This window comes from Telopea speciosissima, chromosome 5 (genome assembly GCF_018873765.1).
Source record: "Telopea speciosissima isolate NSW1024214 ecotype Mountain lineage chromosome 5, Tspe_v1, whole genome shotgun sequence".
Classification (NCBI taxonomy): Eukaryota; Viridiplantae; Streptophyta; class Magnoliopsida; order Proteales; family Proteaceae; genus Telopea; species Telopea speciosissima.
This window is the reverse complement of record NC_057920.1, coordinates 62944422-62966647: the sequence shown is the minus strand read 5'-3', so window position 1 is coordinate 62966647 and position 22226 is coordinate 62944422. Positions and strand designations below refer to the sequence as shown.

The 22226-nt window shown below is 40.8% G+C and overlaps 2 protein-coding genes across 2 annotated transcripts; both read left to right on the top strand.

Moving 5' to 3' along the window:
- Nucleotides 1-2033: 2033 nt before the first annotated feature.
- Nucleotides 2034-10252, top strand: LOC122661420. The gene is made up of 11 exons (XM_043856802.1): nucleotides 2034-2359; nucleotides 3285-3406; nucleotides 4370-4814; nucleotides 4915-5030; nucleotides 5329-6106; nucleotides 6444-6908; nucleotides 7019-7207; nucleotides 7346-7573; nucleotides 8416-8764; nucleotides 8851-9034; nucleotides 9594-10252. The coding sequence occupies exons 1-11, from the start codon at nucleotides 2150-2152 to the stop codon at nucleotides 10081-10083; spliced, it is 3576 nt and encodes a 1191-aa protein (XP_043712737.1). The 5' UTR covers nucleotides 2034-2149; the 3' UTR covers nucleotides 10084-10252.
- Nucleotides 10253-13419: 3167 nt separating this feature from the next.
- Nucleotides 13420-14268, top strand: LOC122660779 (50S ribosomal protein L17, chloroplastic). The gene is made up of 2 exons (XM_043856012.1): nucleotides 13420-13676; nucleotides 13822-14268. Exons 1-2 carry the CDS (start codon nucleotides 13445-13447, stop codon nucleotides 14226-14228), a joined length of 639 nt encoding a protein of 212 aa, XP_043711947.1. The 5' UTR covers nucleotides 13420-13444; the 3' UTR covers nucleotides 14229-14268.
- Nucleotides 14269-22226: the final 7958 nt, after the last annotated feature.

Below are 22226 nucleotides of genomic sequence, written 5' to 3'. Positions count from 1 at the left end.
TGACCTTACACCAGTGTGGAGATCAATGAGAGTGCATACGAGAGCATCTAATTGGGAAAGAATTTTTCATTTCATAAGGAGAGGGGCAGTTATTTCGCCCTTTCTGTGTCTGGGTGCAGGTGCCATAGTAAACTTCTTTTTCCCTTGTTAAACTTGACATTTTTTCATTTTCAGCGTAGCTTTCATGCCCAAACACAGCTCAGGGCAAAATGACCGCTCCATCCCTCATGAAATGCAAAATCTTATCCTTGTTGATGCTTCATTGCTCCTGCACACATTGTGATTGACGTCAGCATTCGCTACCAGGTAGAGAACCTCCTCCCTTGTGTTTTATTTTGTCTTTTGGTTAAAACGATGGCGTGTTCAGCCAAAACGAATTGAACCAAATTAGACCAGAATTGGGCAGCTTTTTTAATTATATTCCGGTCCGATTTTGAAAAACTATGACCCAAACAACTTTTGTACGCCCATTTAACTCTACCACACAGTACGGGTTGCTACTTGTTACCAAACAGGCTTTTTTCGGGATTTAAATCAATAATTACTCTTGTGGCTGTGGTTTATCCAAGGTTGGAAGAAAAGGAATTTCAGTAAGGGATAAGTTGAAATTCACAGGTGGCTAAACATGGCAGACAAATGAGCCCTACACCATCAATCCATGCCAACGTGTCGACATCCCTTTTTCCATGTGGTCCCCACACAAGTGGCCCCTCCACAGAATCACCCTCCTAATCCCAAAGCATGAAGCATCCCACTACCTCAAAAAGTTTTGATGTGGGACCCACAAGACGTATATAGAAAGGATGAGCGAAGGATCGAGCAGTACACATGGTGGCACTTCGTCAAGGATGACGTGTTCAAGATTTCAAGTTAACCAATTTACGCAGGTGCGAGAATCTCTATGGATGCCGCGGAAGTCGTCTTCGCTCACACCGCTTGACCGGCACCGTCCACGGGACAGATTGGAAGACGCCACTCCGGGGTAAGGGACAATCGGGAACTGAATAACAGTAGAGATAACATAATTACTATGATAACCTTATCTTTTAGTAAAATGACTTCTGTACTCCTCGATTGTGTCAAATTTACCGAACCCACCCTCAACAAGCGTGACTGAGCCTTGAGAAGGGGAAGAAGTTGGGGGAACCTTTTTTATCCAAGGTTAGCTTAAAATTGTGGTTTAGTCAAGTTTACTGCACGGAGGTAAATAACTTTGAATTGAAGTATGTTGGAATTAAAATCCTCTACAGTACCGGTGGGGTTGTTGTGCACATCTGATGGCACAACAGAGGCCATGTGTGTCATGTGTGCCACTTGGTCTCTGCTGTATCGTCGGATTTGCACCGCTGCCCCGTCAATATTGCAGAAGATCCTAGTCCTTTTAGGAAAAATGTTCTTAGTGATGGGGCGGCACAAGCCATGCCTAGACATAATGGGGATTAAATGACTGCCCCGGCCTTATGAAGGCAAAAATCTCACCCTTAAGATGCTAGCGCACTTTGATTGTTGAACACTATTATAAAGGTTTAGGTGATTGTGTAGAAGAACCCACCTACAAAAGGTTAATGGCAATTTAAGTCCTTTAGTTTTTACTAACCTGGCTCAAGTTGAATCTTTAATACTCTTACTTTCTCTAATGTAACTTCTAAACCTCAATCAACTTTAATTTTTATCGAAAAGGTAAATGACAATTTAAGTCATACTCAAGTAACTCAATTTACTAATAAAACAGAGTAACTCAACATAGTGAGAGAGAGAGAGATTGTAAATTTTAGGAAGGAAAGGGCATTGCAGTTAAAAATGGAAAGAAAGCTGGAAAGCAAAGCATCAAAGGAAAAATAGAAAGTGTACCGTTGCAGTAGTTGGTTGTTAGGGGGAGCGTAACCGGTAACGTTTTAGGTAAGTCATGTAATCCAGATACGATACTTGTTTGTATCTCCCTCTCTCTCTCTCTTCTCTTCTCTATATCATCTTGTGTTCATGTATTGTAAATAAATATATATAGACACAGAAGCGTTGTGTTTCTTCGTTTGGGTTTGCTTTGCTTGCCCTGTTTCTTCTTTATCATCTTCATCATCTTCGTCTTTGGGTTTTTTTAGAGTTATATGTGATATTTGATTTTGTGGGTTTGGAGAGGAGAGAATCATCGATGAGTGCTGGAGTAGAGATGACGGAATCCGGAAGGGTAGTTGCAGCGGTTGCGTTGGATTTTCCTGTGAATGAGTCAGGGGAAGTTTGTTCTTCTTCTTCACCACCAAAGTTGCCGAGGAGACTTAGGCAACGGCTTCTGGAATCTAAGAGCTCTTCCACCGTTGAAGAGATTGAAACCAAGCTCAAAGAAGCCGAACGTCGTAGACAGGTATTTTTCCTTGATTCTCTTCTTTTTTGCTTCTTAATTAGATTTTTCGCCTTTACTTTTCATGATTGAAGTTCTATTCCTTTTTACCCTCTTTGGCTACTCTAATGAAATTGGGTTTTTCTGATGCGTTTTCGAGCTCTCTCTTAACTTAAATATTTTAGTTCCTTGTCTTGAAGCTTGCTTCTTTGTTTTATTTTCTTGGTCGATATGTTATTGTTCTGCTTTAATTTTACTGTGTTTCTTCTTTCTTTTTTCTTTTAACGTCAATTGTTCATTGGTTTTGGCTTTTAATTCCCCTTATTTGTGTACTGTTTAATTATTTTTATCTGTTTTCTTTCCTTGTTAGTGGTCAAAATTTAATTCCTTTGCCTTCTCCATTCAATCTTTTTTTTTTTTTTTTTGCGGGGGGGGGGGGTTGTGTTTAGTTTTACTCTTCTTTTCAAGGTCCATCACAAGAATTTTCAGTTCCTGGAATTGTTGTTTGCTCGTTTTGTGTATTCATGTGATAACTATCTTAACAGGTCTGATTATATTCTTGTGGTTTTCTCACTCTTATTTTTTTTTAAAGCTTCGGTGGTTCTCTGGTTGTGGATTTAGGTCTTTCCTTTTGTTGAATAAGTGCTTTGGAAACTGAAAGGAATTTTTTTAAAAAAAATCTCTCTTTTGGCTTTTTCACTACGATGATTCATAGGTTCTCCATACCCAATTGAATTGATATTTACCCACTTATATATGAGTTCTAGTTGAAGTTGCCTTTTGATTCCTCTTCAATTCAACCAAAAAAAAAATAAAAAAATGAAATCCATCAGGTACTTCTTACTATCAATTTCCCATGGTTATTTGTTTATTGGTCTATTCGTAGAGTGGAAGTTTGTGAAGCGTGAACTCAACTAACTTTTCCACTCTCTCCTCTCTTGGAGTGAAGCAATTCCATGAATGGTTGTCAAGCAAAGCTCGACCAAAGCCAAGGAGTCCTTCTTGGTCTTCTCAAGAAGAAGATCTGGCTCAGCGCCTTGAAGCTAAACTCTATGCAGCTGAACAGAAAAGGTATTATTTGTACTGCAAAGTGTTGGCCTTCTTGTCTGGTTTTCTATTTTTTTTTTTACAATTATTTATCTTTGGGTGAGCTGAAGGGGGATGTTGTATTTGGAAAAAGTTGATATTGATGAAAATACTAGCATCCAGGTTTCGCTGTTGTCCTCTGTCTAGGGAGTTAACAAACTTTGATACTGTTAAACCAAAATCAAGAATTAAGAGTTGTGTAGTGCATAGTCATACTTTATTTTATGTTCTTCCTCAATGGTTTTTAGCTCGGTTTTCTAGTATGGGAAAATTGATATTGATGCAGATAGTTGTATCCGGCTTCTGTCTTATGTCTGATGGACTGAAATTCTAATGATATGTGGCACTATCTTGCTAACCTCTCTTTCTGATCACATTAGTACCTGAGGTACTGCCACTCTTTCTAGTTCTGTGCATCTGAAATTTTCTGCTTTCCCTGGTCATATTAGACTTTACAAGGTTCCTGCTTCCAACAAATCTTGTTTCTTTGACTATTTAATGTACTCAGAATTCCATACACTCTTCCCATCTCAGTTGACCCTTTCTCTAAACATTAGGTCATGGGTCCTATTGTGGATTAATCACCATTCCTTTTTGCTTTTTTAAAAATCATTCTTATTTATTTTATGGTAGTGGTTCCCCACAACCCGAGTGTGGGAGCAAATCTTCTTCTCCACACCAGTTGCAACATGGAAAGTGTTATTATCCACATGGGGACCACATGGTCAGGGTAGGAGAGAGAGAACAATAAAAAACCTTATGTGAGAGGATAGTACACTGGCGTTGTGGGAAACTTTTCTTATTTTATATGTTGTTTTATATGTTGTTTTTAATCGTCATTATGTTCATCACCATTGCTCTTATTATTATTTTATTTCTCTTAGGTGGAAATGTGGTTGGGGGAGGTGGTACATTGTAAAACTTACTGCCCTATGTTTGAATCAACAGGTTGAGCATTCTGGCAAAGGCCCAGACACGCCTAGCAAGGTTGGACAAGTTGCGGCAAGCAGCTAAAACAGGAGTTAAAATGCGTTTTGAGAAGGAACGTGAGGAGCTTGGTACGAAAGTGGAGTCACGTGTACAGCAGGCAGAGGCTAATCGGATGCTTCTGCTGAAGGCTTACAAGCAGCGAAGGGCCTTAGCAAAGGAGAGGACAGCTCAATCATTGTTGCGGAGGATGGTTCAGGAGAGCAAATACAAGGAGCGTGTGCATACTACAATTTCCCAAAAGCGTGCTGCTGCAGAGAAGAAGCGGTTGGGATTGTTGGAAGCAGAGAAAACAAGGGCACGTGCAAGGGTAATGCTGGTGCGAAGGGTAGCCAAGTCTGTGTATCAAGAGCGAGAGATTGAGAGAAGTAAATTAAAGGACAAGTTGGAAAATCGTCTCCAAAGGGTATGAGTAGAATTTGAATTTTTTCTTTAAATGTCACTTTGATTTTGGCAATGAAAGTGTTAGTGTCCCTAGTTTCTCAAGGAAATTTAATGATGAACAGGCCAAGAGACAGAGGGCTGAATATCTGAGGCAGAGAGGAAATCTTCATGCTTCCGTCAGTGTCAATTGGAATAAGATGCACAGGCAGGGTGATTTCCTTTCTAGAAAATTGGCGAGGTATGCAAGTTGTTGTCATTCTGAATCTAGTAAGTAAAGACTATAGCAACAATCTGTTCTCACTCATTTGTCTTCTTTTAAAAGAATCACAGTATCTCTCATTTTTTTTCTTCCACTTCGTATTCTTTCAAAAGAATTTGAGTGCCAACTAAACTAGAATGACATGTATAGCTGCACGTCAGAATAGGTTTCCTCGACTGACATTTCAGTGATTATTGTCATCATTATTTTTTTTTTGGGGGGGGGGGGGGGTTTGTTTATATATTTCTTCCTTCTAACTGTATTGTGGTAAATTTAGGTGCTGGAGGCGATTTGTGAGGCTGAGAAAAACTACTTTTGCTTTGGCAAAAGCTTTTGAAGCCGTAGATATTAATGATAAATCTGTTCGATTAATGCCATTTGAGCAGCTAGCTCTCAAGATTGAATCACCTGCATATCTTCAGACTGTGAAAGCTTTACTTGATCGATTTGAGAGCCGATATGCCATCTCACATGCTACTACAGCTACTAGCGGTCACAGTTTGGATAACATTGATCACCTCCTCAAACGCCTTGCATCTCCCAGTCGCAGGGGCACACCCGGTAATGCATCCAGAAGCAGAGCATCAAAGAAAGCAGCATCCACTGTTGCAGCTCAAAATCCAGTTAAATTGTCAAGGTATCCAGTTAGGGTGGTGCTTTGCGCTTACATGATACTGAGTCATCCAGACGCAGTTTTCAGTGGGCAGGGGGAGCGTGAGATCTCTCTCACCAATTCTGCGGGAAATTTTGTTAGGGAGTTTGAATTGTTGATTAAGATTATATTAGATGGTCCCGCACAGATTACTAATGAGGAGTCATCCACCACATTGCCAAAGGAGCGGACATTTAGATCTCAGCTCGCTGCTTTTGATGCAGCGTGGCGCTCATACCTATATTGCTTTGTGGTGTGGAAGGTTAAGGATGCAAGGTCACTTGTAGAAGATTTGGTGAGAGCTGCATGCCAACTCGAGCTCTCTATGATGCAGACGTGCAAGATGTCTCCGGAAGGGAATAATGGTGATCTTACTCATGATATGAAAGCTATTCAGAAGCAGGTATTCTTTGCTCACCTCATTCAAAACATCCTTTTATTTTTTCTTTTTCTTCCCCACCCCCCCCCCCCACCCAAAAAAAAAAAGTAATGGTTGCTTTAAGGTATTATCAGACCAATAGACATTAGCAATAGCATTCTGGCAAGATGTTGGACAAGCATAAGGGTGATACCACAGTCTCCTATTTTTTAAGTGATATATATGTTTAACCCTTGGATTGTAGTAATTATTGGATAGCTTTCTGTCTTTTTGCTGTAAAAACTAATCTTAGGCTTGTAGAATGGTAAGTGGTACAGAAGTGGCTAAGTCTGCCCCAATGACATTTGCTTCCTATTGTTAGGTTGCTGAAGACCAGAGGCTTCTCAGAGAGAGAGTGCAACATCTGAATGGTGATGCTGGGATTGAACGTATGGAATCTGCTCTGTCAGACATCAGAACTAGATTCTTTGTAGCAAAGGAGAATGGAAGTTCGTTGACACCACAAATCGCACATATTTCTCCAACTCTGCCCAGTTCTTCAGCGTCGGCTGGTTCAGCAGGACGTTCATCAGTTGTTATCTCAGATGAAAGTAGTAAGCCAGTTGAGCCTTGTAGCCGAGTTGTTCGCTCCTTGTTTAAGAATGATACATCTCCTCCTACCAAAGATGTTGATGCTCCTTCCAGGAGTATGGATGGATTGTCTGCTTCTTCTACTGAAAATTGGATTTTGGAGAATGAACTGCTAGTAAACGAAATAATCCATAATTATCGCTATGCTTTTGCTGATACATTGAATGTCAGTGATGTGGATCAGAGTGGTATTAAGGTTAGTTTGTAATTTAAGTCATGCTTATTCAAATCAAGTAATGGTTTTAATATATGTATGTCTAGATAAAATCATTAATTTTGTTTGCTTCTCTCTCCTTACTTGACCAGGCAAAGATAAAGGAGGCAATGGAGAATGCTTTTTGGGATGGTGTTGCAGAATCTATGAAACAGGATGAGCCTAATTATGTGCGGGTAGTTGAGCTCATGAAGGAAGTCAGGGATGAACTATGCCAAATGGCTCCTCAGAGTTGGAAGCAGGAGATTCTTGAAGCTATTGATCTAGACATTCTCTCTGAGGTAGATTACCTAGTGCTGTAGACCTACAGACAATATAATAAACTTAGTAATGGCCACGTGCCCAATTAAATTTTGTCATGCTATCAAAAGCATATTAACTAGTGATGAGTTAAATTAACAATTTATTTCTATTCTTAGGTGCTGATGTCGGGAAATCGTGACATGGTTTATCTTGGAAAAATCCTGGAGTATGCATTGGTCACTCTGCAGAAGCTTTCTGCTCCAGTGACTGAAGAAGAGATGAAGAAGACCCACAAGAAGTTACTGAATGAGCTAGGCGAGATTGCAGAAGCTGCAGACAAATCAAATGTTTCGTTTATCCTTGCAATAATCAAGGGTTTACGCTTTGTTCTAGAACAGATTCAGGTTGGTTCTTGTCCATACTCCTCCCATATAGATGGTTTGCTGGAGAATAAGAAATTAAGTTGAAATGGCAACTTGAAGTTATTTAACTTACTCTTACTCTTTTGTAAATTGTAAGAAATAAAATTGCAACTTAATTCATTCCTTATAATTAGAAACTAAGAACATAAGCTTATTTATTACGCATGGTCCTGGCCTCCTATACTGGGTGGCTGTGGTTAATTAATTAGATTGGCATGCCATTTTGCCTGCTGATGCTATGAATCATAAGCCCAATACTGAGTAAATGCACTAAATTGACACTGAAAAACAAGTTCTATTCTGTTATGCCTAACTTCTTGGTTTGACCACATCTTTCTATAATGGATTTGCAGAGTGGACTTAATCCATTGGTTGGTGTAGGGAAAGCAACTTTTGTCTCCCATTTTTCACGATTTGCCATATGAGAAGAAATGCTCAAATTTAGCATCTTTGAATTGCCCATCCAACTTTATTTATTCATCTAAATTAACTAATAGGATTAGTGATATCTCCCCAACCAAAAAGGGGGGAGGGGGTTAGTGATCCCTTGAGCCCAAACATGTGAAGGAGGCCATGAAAGCATGCTGCATTGATACAGGTGCAGGGTTTAAAATCTGTTAATGAGTATGGATTATTGAATGTTGAATGAACCAGAATTTCTCATTGCCATCCTTAGATTCCATTTATGGTTCATCAATCATTATAAACATTGTCTTTGCATCAGATGTGTTGGTCAGATGATATCATTGTGATAGACCTATTATCCAAAGTTGAATATTGTATTACTGCACTTCCTTTCTCAAAGCTGTGATATATTCGTACAGGAACTAAAGCGGGAGATCAGCAAAGCACGTATAAGAATTATAGAACCACTCATAAAGGGGCCAGCTGGTTTGGAATATCTTAGAAAAGCTTTTTCAAACCATTATGGATCGCCCTCTGATGCGTTGACCTCATTACCACTGACAGTCCAGTGGCTTTCATCCATAAAGCCCAGTGGAGAGCAGGAGTGGAAAGAACACACTGATTCACTCTCAGCTTTGCCAACCAGTCACGCAAGTTCTTCTCAGGATCTTCTCCCTTCTGCTGCCCTTAGAACTGGTGGCAGTGTCCTTATTCCAGCAAATAGAAGCCAAGTGGTTTCTTTACCTCCAACTTCAACTAGTGTTTCTGGTATTGTGTTCTTTTTGTGTATTCTCTGGATACATAGTTTCTTCGATAGTGTAAGCTTAATTGTTTTTTTTCTCTTGTTTTATCAGGTAATCAACAACCAGAATGCAAGGGAGAAAGGCTTGATTTGTTGGTGAGACTTGGCTTGTTGAAATTAGCAAGTGGGATAGAAGGGCTGAAGCTTGAGACTCTTCCAGAAACCCTTAAACTAAATCTCTCAAGGCTAAGGGCTGTTCAGGCTCAACTGCAGAAGATCATTGTCATCTCTACCAGGTTTTTATCTTCCCTTAATGCATGCTGGGTCTTCGAAACAGTTCAAATCCTTTCAATTATAATCAGTTAACATATTCACTTCTAGGTAGGTGTACACGTGCTGAAGCCACGCAGAGTGCAATGCTTAATTACCTTGTTACAGATCTTGAGCTTGAATTTACTGTAAAAAAATAAAAAAAATTATGACCATTTGATGGAGTGCATTCTGGCTGGGGGTTGTGCATTTGTGTGGGTCGTGCTAGCAAAGTACTCAATGTATATGTATAGCAAACTTTTAATGAACAGATTGTTGCTAACGAGACAAACTTTGCTGCATTCTCATCAACAGTAGGAGTGCGATGATTCTGTAATACATAGTGATTCTGATAGTTGTGTTTTTATAGATTTGCTGAATTGAAGACAGAATGTTAGCCGACCCCATTAAGTTTGGATAAGTCTGAGTTGAGTTTTGGCTTTAGAATTAGACTGGGTGGTCTGTGGGACTTAGTCGTCCTATCTTTATTGTCTGAACTATTTGCAGTGTGTTTTTACTGATCTGAATTTTGTGTGTACTGTGCAGCATATTGGTTCTCCGGCAAACCCTTCTCAGTGAGAACTTAGGGATCAAACCTTCAGAGATGGATAACATGGTATCTGAATCTGTTAAACAACTCTCTCAGCTTCTGGACCGTGTTGAAGATGTGGGAGTTGCTGAAATTATTGAAATTATCAGCGTTGTCCCAGAGAATGGTGACAGTGTCGTGGATGCAAAGAAGCTCCAAACGAGGAAAGAGGTCATGGCAAGTCTATTGTCTAAGAGCCTTCAAGCTGGGGATGCAGTTTTTACATGCATCACCCAGGTGGTTTACCTCGCAATCAGGGGTGTTGTACTTGGAGGAAGCGGATCGCAGGGAAGGGAACTGGCACATATAGCTCTTCGGCGGATTGGGGCAGCAGCTGTTCTTACCGAGAGAGTGATAGAGGTAGCAGAGAAGCTGATTGTGGTGGCTACTGTATCAGTTAATGTTCATGGGCCGTGGTATGCACATATTGTCGATAATATCAATTGATGTATCTAAGAAGATGGATATTTAAGAAGTAATTACTACTAGTTTTCTCTTGTACATGGAAGTTTGTAGGATTTTGTCTAAAGCCCATTGCAAATATGTTCAGGGGGAGAAGGCAATGTGATGTAAAGTGGGTGGAAATGTAAAGTGTGTCCATTGGTCCATAAAACAGCAAAAAGTTGTAAATAATTTATAGACTGAAATAAAGGTTTCTTTGCTGTCTACTAAAATTACTTCCTTGTACTGGCTTAATGGGTATGTTGGAATACAAAGGCATCACAACATATGCCATAATCAATGGGTCAATCCTGATTAAGATTTGGGGAAAAGATCCACTACATGGTTGGTTAGACAGTCATGATTATGTCCTTATATATTTATATGTGACGAAAGTTATGAAGCAGCTCTGGTAATGGTGGATGGGTTTCAATCTTTTAACTCTCAGTTTGTGCTTTCTGTCTGGGAGTGTGGCCTACGCCAGCACTCCCATGTGTCTATCTCTTTCCTCCTCAAAATAATGGGCAGAGGTGTCTTTTCCTAAAGAGAAGGGAGAGAGAGACTCATGGAAGTGCTGGCGTAGGTCACACTTCTATCATGTAAATATTGTTAATCAATCGCTTACCAAAAAAAAGAGATAGACACATGGGTACTGGGTATTCAGAGATGATACTGGATAATGTTTCTAGTTACTTATTTAAAAAAAATCAAGTTGTTCTCTCTCTCATATGAAATGACCTCGTTACCTTTTTATGTATGATATCATTTTAATGCACCTCATTGATGTGCTTCTCTATCCTGTTTGCTTAGAGAACCCTTTTTTTGGTTTCAAAAAGTGGTAATGTTCCGAAATATTTCAAACTTTCGTGGTTGATAAATGGTAGATTGTTTAGGGAGATTTTATTAAACAGGTACATGTACAAGAGATTACCCCAAATTAATTATAAAAGATGCAAAAATTTTGTAAAACGTAGAGATGAGGTTGTAAATCCACTATCATTATCTGTGGTGGTGCAATTATATTTATAACGTGTACATAAGATATGGTTTGTTACAAGTGGGATAGAGTCCATGATAAGCTATAGGGCGATGTTCTCTGTGCCATAGCGCAGCCTGTGCCCAGGCACATGGGGGTGGGTGCAATGACCATCCTACCCCCTTGCACAGGCTGCCCATGTGCCTGGGCGTAGGCTGCGCTGCAGCATAGTGAACATTCTCCCTAAACTATAATAGGGAACATTAGTTATCAACAGAGACGGTCTTGGTCGCATGCTTATCACTAACATGAGGTGCGGAGACTTCCTTAGCAAGAGTTGGAGATAGTGTTGGATTGATATCCGAAATACACCCCCTCAAGCGAAGCGGGTGTGATCGAACAGTGAGCATGTCCCGAATAGCACAAAACCGTGGAGTAGGGAGTCCTTTGGTCATGATGTCGTCGAACTGATTAGGACTGGCAACAAAGCAAACACACAGTTGGCTAGTAGCAACCTATTCACGAACAAAGTGGAAGTCGATCTCAATGTGCTTTGCGAGCATGAAAGAGAAGATTGGCAACAAGGTAGGTAGTGCCAATATTATCACAGTAGAGCACTGCGGTAGGAGATAAGACCCCCATCTCATGGAGAAGTTGGCGCAGTCAAATGAGCTCAACGGCAGTATTGGTGAGGCCCTTGTACTCGGACTCGATGGAGGAGTGAGTGACAGTGTGTTGCTTCTTAGAGCTCCAAGAAATGAGGTTGGGGCCTACATAGATGCAAAAACCACTGGTGGAGCACCAATCATCAGGGCAGCCAGCCCAATTAGCATCATTGTAGGCATGGAGCTGAAATGAAGGAGAAGGGCGAAGGTGAAGCCCAAGATGCAAGGTGTCCTTCAAGTAGCAGAGAATGCACTTAATAGCGGTCCAATTATGGGTCGTGGGAGAGTGCAAGAATTGACACACCTTGTTGAGCGAGTAGGCGATCTCAGGATAGGTCAAAGTGAGATATTGAAGGGCGCCAACAATGCTCCGGTATAGGGTAGGATTAGTGAAGACTGACCCCTGGGTGTGAGAGAGCAGGGTGGTGGAACTTAGTGTGGGCATGGGTTTGCCACCATCCATATGAACCTAGTTTAACAGATCTTGGACGTATTTGGATTGGGAGAGGTAGAGATCAGCGGGGGTACGGGGCTAATAATTTATTGATGTATTAGCAAGGATTGACTCCTTTATCTTGGACTGATATCGTGTGTAGAGTTTTAAATTTTCAAACCCCTTGTGTATGGAAGCTCTCGGATTTTAGCAAATATATGCAAGATCTGTTAAAACTGAGATAGAAAACGTAGAGGATGATGAGATTGCCTGAGTCGAACGAGTACTTATTTGCACATCTTATTATTGCATTGGGTTACAGGAAATCTGCTTCCCAAGATAAATCAAGCTTGATTGATTACTGATTTGCAGAGATTGTTGGTTATATATTGGCTGACATATGGCTGTTCAAAGGTTGCACCTTTAGATTAGACACCGATCCAACGATCAGATTCGAAATATCGCACTGGTACTCCATCAAAGCGCCATATTGCGCCTCACGCAGAGGTCACCATCCTCGCAAGTACACCTTAGAATCTCTTCTAAATATAACATATGATAGTTGAGTATTAGCATATATAACCCATATAATTACTTTCTTCATAACCAATGTCGGACTAAAATCCCACATCAATTATTTGAAAATTCCAACAAGATCAAAAGAAGACTCCCAACACATTTGCATTCTAATGAAGAATGTGAGACACGAACGTTTTGTGCTACAAACCAAACTCCTTTCTACTTACGTCTTACAATCATCAAGTATGATCTTCAATGGAATGGGAAAAAGACGCACAAGAGCCTTTCCCCTCTAGGTGTTGTTGCTGCTAATACCCTTTATAGCAATGAGGTGAGGGATTCCCCTTCTTACCAAGAGGTCCGTTCTCCCAATTGCACACTGGTTGTTAAGGCGTGCCTTGAATACACTGTCTGAGTGGAGTCCACCTCCTATTATAGGGACTTGAAGTAATGGACCGGGTAGAGAATTGCAGGAGATATTTTTCCAGGGCATGGGGGGAAAGGGAATCGTTATCCTCTCCTATAACTGTATGATGTAGTATTGCATCGTACGGTGCAATAGATGCCATGTGGCACAGCGGTCTTACATGATGCACATGGCCTCTACTGCCGTCGTACGGTGCAATACAGAACCGTCCAGTTACTGCAGAGGATAAAAATTCGAGGAAAGGGGATAAGATAAGCAAACAGGGTCTTGCAGCTAATAAGGGAACGGTCGATAGCAGAGAGGGAAGAGAAGATTCCCAACTGCCGTGGAGTGCTTTCACCGCGACGATGACGACAAGTGCCCCCTCTTGTTGGGTTGGTCAGGCATGGAGCATGGCATCTGTGAGGTCGGCGCTCCCATCCGTAACCTCTACTCCATGTCTTTCTTTCCGATTCCCGCGTACAGCCTCCTTTCCTTCGTCTGTGCACCTCCGCTTTTCTCAGTGGAAACTCAAGGCTCTTCCATCTTTTACGGGCCTCTCTCTGGACAGTCATCTTCTCTCTTTCGGTTCACGGCAAGGTAAAGCAAACTGTTTATTTTTCTTTTGCCCTACTAATCAGAGATGCTTGCTTCATGGGGGCTTCCCATTTTCCCTTCTAAAGTTAGCTTCTCTGCCCAGCAACCCTGCAGTAGAACACTCCTTTTATCTTTTTTTCTGTTGCAGATTACCTCTCTGAGTATAATCTCACTATTATTGACAATGGCGGTCGATTCTACGCCATGAGACACGGGAAGCGAGTGCCCAAACTCAACAGGCCTCCTGACCAGCGACGGGCATTGTTGCGAGGCCTCACAACTCAGCTCCTTAAACATGGTAGGATCAAAACCACTAGAGCAAGAGCGAGTGCCATGCGCAAGTATGTCGATAAGATGATCACTTTAGCGAAAGAGGGATCTCTTCATAAGAGGAGACAGGCTTTGGGTTTCATTTACGAGAAGCAGATAGTCCATGCATTGTTTGCAGAGGTCCAAGATAGGTACGGAGAGAGGAATGGAGGGTATACGAGAATCATCAGAACGCTGCCAAGGCGAGGGGACAATGCACCCATGGCCTACATCGAGCTCGTCTAGGTACTGTTCGTCTATTTTTTAAATAGATAGATATAATTTGTTCAAGTTCAAGGGAGGCCTTTTACTCGGTTATGTATGGTTTTACATGCACGGGTCTCAGACTCTGCACAAAAAACTGAAAAATGGGAATGTCCTGTTCAAGCAGCAATTCTGGACCCGTATGAGAGCATCCTTTTCAGCCACTCTATGAAAACTTATATCATCATTCTGTTCCTCTGTTGGATGATTTAGAGCGCATCATGTTTGTTTAGACCGTGGGCTTTTTTTTGAACTGTTCATAGGATTGGTTATTAGTGAGTTAAGACGAGCCTTAAGATTCTCTGTCGGATTGTACTCCCATTACCTGTGGGAATTCCCATGCTTAATTAGAATTTGAACTCCACAGTTTTAGGTAAAGGTTTGACTTCCTATTGGTCATAGGAGTTAAATCTTGGTTATAACATGACTAGCTTCCATAATTTTCAACTTCACTTCCTTATCCTATGACAAACAGGTATTTCACAAATTTGGATTCTCAATGATGCAAAGACACCAAACAAATGTGTCATATGGTACTGGATGTATAACATACAGTATGAGGCTGTGGCAAGTATCTTTCTCTGTACTCCTGCTGCTGCATTGATGACTTCTATGGTCTTATATTTTCTGGATGTTCCTTGTACTGATATTGCATCATACATGGTTCTAGATTTGTGATCCTGTCAAGCTGAATGCATTCAGTGTAGCATCTTCATAGTTCATAAAATCTTTTCTTCTTTGGTATCCTGTTTCCTTTTCTTGAATGAATCATGAGATTACATTGAAAATCAAATATAAAGTAATACCAAGAGTGAAATTCTAATCTGTTGAATAATGTACACTAGAATACCGTGGGGGTATTCTGGTTTTTTTGGGCCTTATTTTTATGTACTGCCGACTCTCTTAGTAGAGTAGGGACAATTCTGTCCTATATTTTGTAATCTTTTTCTTATAAATAAAAGGGTTTGCTTGGTCGAATTGATCAATCAAGCATTCCATTCATTGTGTTCTGATTAGATGGCATCAGAGCCAATTCTCTGATCTCATTTTTCAGAACTCCCCCCCATCGTCTCTTCTTTTTTTCTCCCTTCATCTTCTTCTTGATCTCTTCTTTCTCTCCTTTTTTTTTTTTTTCCCTCGGTTCTCTCTCCTACATTAGGACAGCAGTAATGAGGTGATCACATGATGTAGTGCCTGCCCCTTTATTCCATCTCTTCAGCTAATGTTCTGAACAAAGTTTGCAATCGATAGCTGCTGCCTCTCTTCTCTGCGTTTTTTGGATTTCTCTTGTTCTTGAAGATCGAGCCTCTGTATGTGTTGAAGGTTGATCATGTCTTGTTGGAGATCCATTCAAGCAGCCTTGGACAACACCTATCATAGATTTACACCACCTATTGAAGACATCTCCCCTCTATCGATCTCAATTTCTAGGTTTTTCCAAAACCCTGACTCATCGGTTTTGGGGTTTCAGACTTTTGCCCTTGCTGACCCCATTAAGTTGGGATAAGGCTGAGTTTGTTGTTGTTGTTGTTGAGTTCTGCCCTTGCTGATTGTTTGAGGGCTGTTTTACTCAACTTCAAGGAGTGCTCGACCCTGCTGGTGACCCATCCTATTGAAGAATTTTCAAGTTTTTCTAGAATTCTCATTCAAGGATCGATTTCTGTTCCTATCGAATTTTTTTTCTGGTTTTGGTTCTTGGCTGGCTGCATCAATTTATTGCTGATTTGATTGTGTCAGTGTGTGTGGTTCTGTTATTACTGCTGCTACCTTCGGCATTGAAGGAAAGCCAAGGAATGAATATCTCCCTTTCGCTACTGCTATTAAACTCTATGGAACAAATTATTTGATGTGGTCCAGATCTACCTAATTGACTGTTGCTGGTCATGGTCTTACAAGACACCTCGTTGGCACTGCTACAAAACCATTTGACCCTGGTCCTCTTCAAGACAGATGGATTTTGAATGATGCTATGTTGATGTCTCTCTTGCTGCATTCCATGCAATCAGACCTCTCTAGTGGTTACTTGTTATTGGACACTGCACATCAGATTTGGGCTGCTGCAAAGGAGACTTATGGACAGGTTGGGGATGATGCTCAAGTGTATGAAATCACGAAGCAGGTTCATGACACCGCTCAAAAGGAACTCTCTATATCCCAATAGTATACTGCCCTCAAGAATTTATGGCAACAGTTAGACCACTATTCTGATTTCAGCCTACGAATCCCACTGACATTGCTGCTTATAGAAAGCATGTTGACAAAATTCGGGTATATGATTTTTTGGCAAGTCTGAATATTGAGTATGATTCTATCTGTGTGCAAGTTCTTAGTTAATCTCCTTTCCCTTCACTGGAGCAGTCCTATGCTTTGGTACATATTGAGGAGACTTGTAGGGCTGCTGTGCTACATACTTCCACTGTAGATCGGTCTGGTCTTCAAGCTGGTTCCAGTCCTACTCCCATAAATGATGACTGTCCTAAGACTAATACTTCCTCTGAGGAACCTGTTAAGTGTGAACATAGCAATAAACCCTATCACACTAGGGCTACTTGCTGGAAATTACATGGGAAGCCTGTTGATTTTGAAGCCAAACATGGTCATGGTAAAACTAAAAACAAGGCTAATCACATTGAAAGTGTAGCTATAGCCCCCACTACTAAAAATGATCTCTCCCAGGAAGAATTACAAGTTTTCAGGCGTATGTTACAGGCTTCTGTTGCCTCTACTACATCTCTTCGTGCCACTTCTTCCACTCCATCAGGTTTCTACTTTGCCCGTTCAGGTATTTCATTTGCTGGTCATTGTGCATCGGTTGTTTCCACTCCATGGATTATAGACTTCGGTGCCACTGATCACATGACAGGTTCCTCAAGCTTCTTTTACAAGTATTCTCCCACTTCTGGCAAGGATAAAGTCAGGGTGGCCGATGGCTCCCGCTCATCTGTTTTTGGAAAGGGATCCATTAGTTGCTCACCTTCCATTACATTGTCTTTCGTTTTATATATTCCGAATTTTACTACTAATCTTCTTTCCATTAATAGTCTTACTGTTAGCAGAACCGTGAGTTAGAAAGAGAGAATGAGAGAACGGAATAGCTTGGATGGTTAGAACTCCATCCCAAGCCTTCTATTTATAATATTTAAAAGCTTGAAAGACAAGTAAACTTGGGAAACAAGTAAACTTGGGGAACAAGTAAACAAAACAGATAAAATACCCAAAATACCCTTATTGGGTTACATATCTCAACACTCCCCGTCAAGTTGCTGCATAAATATCGCACATGCCCAACTTGACTAAACTAGGATGAAACAACTTCCCAAATAGAAAACTGACTCCGAACTCCTAACAATTAAAGACATAAACTAAAGAAAACCACAATGGACTCAATCACAATAGGGACATTCCCCCTATAGTGGTACACTTCTCAATACTCCCCCTCAAGCTGGAGTATACAAATATCAAAAGAAAGGTTCCAGCTTGGGCCAAAAAGAATAGAAAATCAAACTCAACACCAGTTGTAGACTTCAGTGAGCACAGAGGAAACTCTAATCAGCCATCATAAAACCAGTAGAAATATTAGCCCAAACATTGGATGATAGATAACATCAATCGCAATCCAAAAACGACAGATAGATAACGATGACAAATGTTCTCCAATAATTGCGGAACTTGATTTCTAATAAGAGAAGACTCGATCTTCAAACAAAGGAAGAATCAATCTAAAGTTACTGGTTACAGGTCCTAAGTTTTCTACATGGTATCAGAGCTAGGCAACTAGTGACTGATTCTTTCCAAGATTGCCGGTTTAAGAGTTGTTTCAAGGTTCTTCGATTTATGGAGAAACCCTAGTTTATAAAAGAAGGAGAACTAGGGTTTCATTTCTGTTTTGTTTTTGGTTTCTTCTTCTGATTGTTTCAGCACCGCATACTATCATTCTTGGTCTGCATCTGCTGCAACTGCTATCGACATGTTATTGCCGCGGCGATGATTATCAGGTGCTTTTATGCCCTTTTTTTGCCGTTGGAATTGACTCTAAAGGAGTTGATTGCAGAATATGGTTGAGTGGATGCCCTGCTGCGACTGTGATACCCTTGATCGTTTGAAGCTTTTTTTATGAGGTCCCTGTGATCAAGCTGCTACCGCCAGATTCAGTTGCAGGGTTTTTTCTTCTCCATCTTGTAGGGATTTCCAAAGTCGATTTTGTCTTCCTGGTTTCAGATCTGGTTTTTTGAAGAACATACATCGATTTGTTGAATTGATTTGTTGGAATTCTCGTTTTTGCTGCTTCAAATTTGTTCGAATCTGCTTTCATCGTTCCCTGCCTTGGTCCATGATTCTTTAAAGTCCTTCCCTAGTATTGTTGCTACAATCAACCTCAAAGAGGAGATGCTGTTTTCGCATCTGGTTCTACACCTCTGGCTGCCGCTGCTAGGGTTCCGATGGCTGCTATTGATTTGGATTTCTGGTTGAAGAATCCTGTTGCTGATTTTTTATTCTTGTGGAATCGATTTCTGGTTCACGCTGAAGATTTATTCACTGGATATTTTTGGAATCTTTTCTGGTATCGCTATTGCTATCGTTTCTGGTTTTCTGGAGTCGATTGGATTCTTGTACGATGGCTTGATCTGGAGGTGTTTACAAATAGGATTTCTGCCTCTGGTATGTCATTTTTTTTATAATTCCTGAATACCAGCATACCTTTGATTTTCTATTGTTAAAGACAACACCGCTAAGAAGGCCTGGTTATCCCCTTGGTTTTTGCCGGATTTCCCTCCAGCTTTTGAAAGTGGGTTGGTATAAACCCTCTTCTCTCATGCCCCTGGTTTGCTGCTGTGCAATCGAACTCTGGTTCTCTTAATCTTCTTCTTGATTTGATGGTGTATTTCAAAGGATATTCTCAACTGCTACCTGTTGAGAGTTATTGAACCTGCTGATTTATTCCTTTGGTATCGATTCTGATGCCCTGGCAAATTTCTGAAGATGGTTTTCTTGCTATCGACTAGGGTTCTTTCTTGATTTCTGATTTGCTGCCCATTGGTTTCTTTTTTCCTGCTGGTTTGCAATGTTGATAGGTAGGAGACGACACCTCCCCCCGTCTTCGGTTAAATCTCTTAATCTTTTAAAACATAAGTTTCCATATTGCCCTTCCCTTTCTCTTTATTTCCCCAATATCCTTTAATTATTTTTACTTCCAAACCTGCCCTCATTCAATAATTATAATTGCTCTTTTTCCATTACCGTATTTGAATACCAAATTGACCCCTTGCAAATTCTGGTTTATTACCAGATTGCCACTCCTCCCTTAAATTTTGCCTTGCTTATGCATATATATGGATTTCACCTAAATTACGGTTCTGCCATTACCTCTTGCTATTGCCTATTGTATACTTGGATGGGTCCATCCCGAACGAAATTGGGTATTTTGACCCGGTTCCATATCAATTGGAGATTGCATGATATAATTACAGAATTGCTATTGGGTTACATATCTCAACACTTACTAAAGATCTGAATTGCAAAGTAACTTTTATTCCCACTCGTCGTGTTTTTCAGGAACTGGAAACGGGGAAAACGACTGGATGTGGTAAAGTGCATGGTGGAATGTACCTGCTTGATGATGGTCGTCTTCCTCCAACAACATTACCTTTTCAATTGTGTTAGACTTCCTCCTTCTCCTATGAACTGCACCAATGGCATTTTAGATTAGGACAACCCCCCCCCCCCCTTAGGAACTTTATCACATTTATTTCCAGCATTGGTTAAAAAATGTAATAAGGAAGATTTTTTTGTGAGGCTTGTGTCTTGGCCAAACAGGCACGCTCAACTTATCCTATTTCTAATAAAAGATGTTCTTCCTCTTTTCATTTGGTTCATATTGATGTGTGGGGTCCTAGTCCCAAAGTTTCTCTTTCTGGTCATCATTGGTTTGTCTCCTTTATAGACTGTTACTCTAGAACTACTTGGGTCTACCTGATGCACAAAAACAATGAGGTTTTTTCGTGTTTTCAGCATTTTCATAAGATGATTTAGACCTAGTTTAATGCCACTCTCAAAATTTTGAGGAGTGATAATGGGACAGAATATATGGAAGCTCAGTTCCAAAAATACCTTGCTGCCCATGGGATTATACATCGGACTAGTTGTGTTGATACTCCAGCCCAAAATGGTGTGGCTGAGAGAAAAAATTGTAGAGCCCTAATGTTTGCTCGAAATGTTCCCTCTTATTATTGGGGGGATGTTGTCTTCACTGCAGCCTATTTGATTAATAGGATGCCTACTCGAGTCCTTGAATCCAAGTCCTCAACTGAACTGTTACATGGCTCCTTTTCCTTTGTCGTTCCCCCTAGGGTGTTTGGCTGTGTTTGTTATGCTAGGGACACTAGATCTCCTGTTAAACTTGAACCCCGTGGCCTCCTACCAGATGTACTATGGTGAGTATGTATGTTGTTTTTCATGTGAATCTTTCATATTATTCGTCCCCACCTCTTCAGGGGGAGAGTTTTAGTGAAGATATGCTGACTATAGAACCCCCTCTTCAGTATGTGCATGATGAGTTTGTTCCTGCTCCTGTTTCTCCCTCTACTTCAGGGGGAGAGGTTCCTATATAGGGGGAGACTACAGATAATGATAATAATGAAATTCTTATACAGGGGGTGCTCACTCCAGTCCAGAAAACCATTAGTGAATTTCAGAGAAGGATTGATGATTCTAATTTGAAGGTCTACAAAAAGAGCCGTATCAAACATAAGCAACTTCAATCCACTACAACACTAGTACCCTATTCAGTTGCCAAACCCGAATCCAGAACCTACTTCTCCACCTGGTAAGACTTCTTCTCTTGAGCTACCTATTGCTATTCGCAAAGGTGTTAGGGCTTGTACTCAACACCCTATATCCCATGTTGTTTCCTATGACTCCCTTTCTCCATCTTTTTGTGCATTTGTTTCCTCTCTTTTTCTGTACGTATTCCTCCAAATTGGCAAGAAGCTCTATCAGATGGAAAGTGGAAGTAACAATGATGGAAGAAATGAAAGCCTTAAAGAATAATGACACATGAAAGCTTGTGGCTCTTTTACCAAGGAAATCAGGGAGGAGTTTGAAGAGGCATGTTTAGATCAGTATCCTGATTTAGGGGACCAGGATTATGATGATGAGGAGCCAAATAAGTATGATGATGCAGAAACTCCAACAAAGGCTGCACATTTGAGGAGGGCAAAGGTGGTGAGCAGAGAGCAACAACAGATTGATGATGAGAGAAGGTTACAGATGGCCAGGGAGCTGGTTCATCTAGACAGGCTAGAGATGAGCCAGTGCCAGAGCAACCTCGTAGGAGGAGGTTGAGACTTAGAGAGCCAGAGATTCCATTGAGGAGGATCTTGAGTGTGAGGGCCCCAAAATCGGACCTAGTACTAGTCCCACGACCCCCAGCCCGACGGACCCTAGCCCGACGGCCTGTACCCCCACCCCCACCCCCAATGAGGGACCTAGATGTTAAGATACTCCGGATAGATTTTGCACTCTTTCGACAACCAGAGTTTAAACAAAAGAAACTGAAACAAATGTGGACTAATGTGAAGGAGAAAGTGGGGATTGCTTTCTCCAAGTGGGCTTTCTACCACAACATTCCAGTCAATGCCACCTAAGGGCCATACTATCATCAGGCAGCTGCCTTCAAAAAACACACGAGTAAACACAATGAGAATTATCTATTTCTCCATATAAGAATGTAGTGAGATTAAATTAGCTCAAAACAAAATTAACAAAAGGATCAAGCAAAGGCATAAGTAACATAAGGATAGCAAGTTTGACAGATTGTTGGTTTTACAGGCAAGGATCGAAAACAATTTCTTGAGACACCTAACAAGGTTAAGAGATTGGAACCGGAGGATCTGGACAGGATCTGGATGGATTTCCCTAATCCACTTGAAGGACTGGACGAACCAGCAGGTCCCTATTAGAAGTTTTATAGGATCAGCTAAT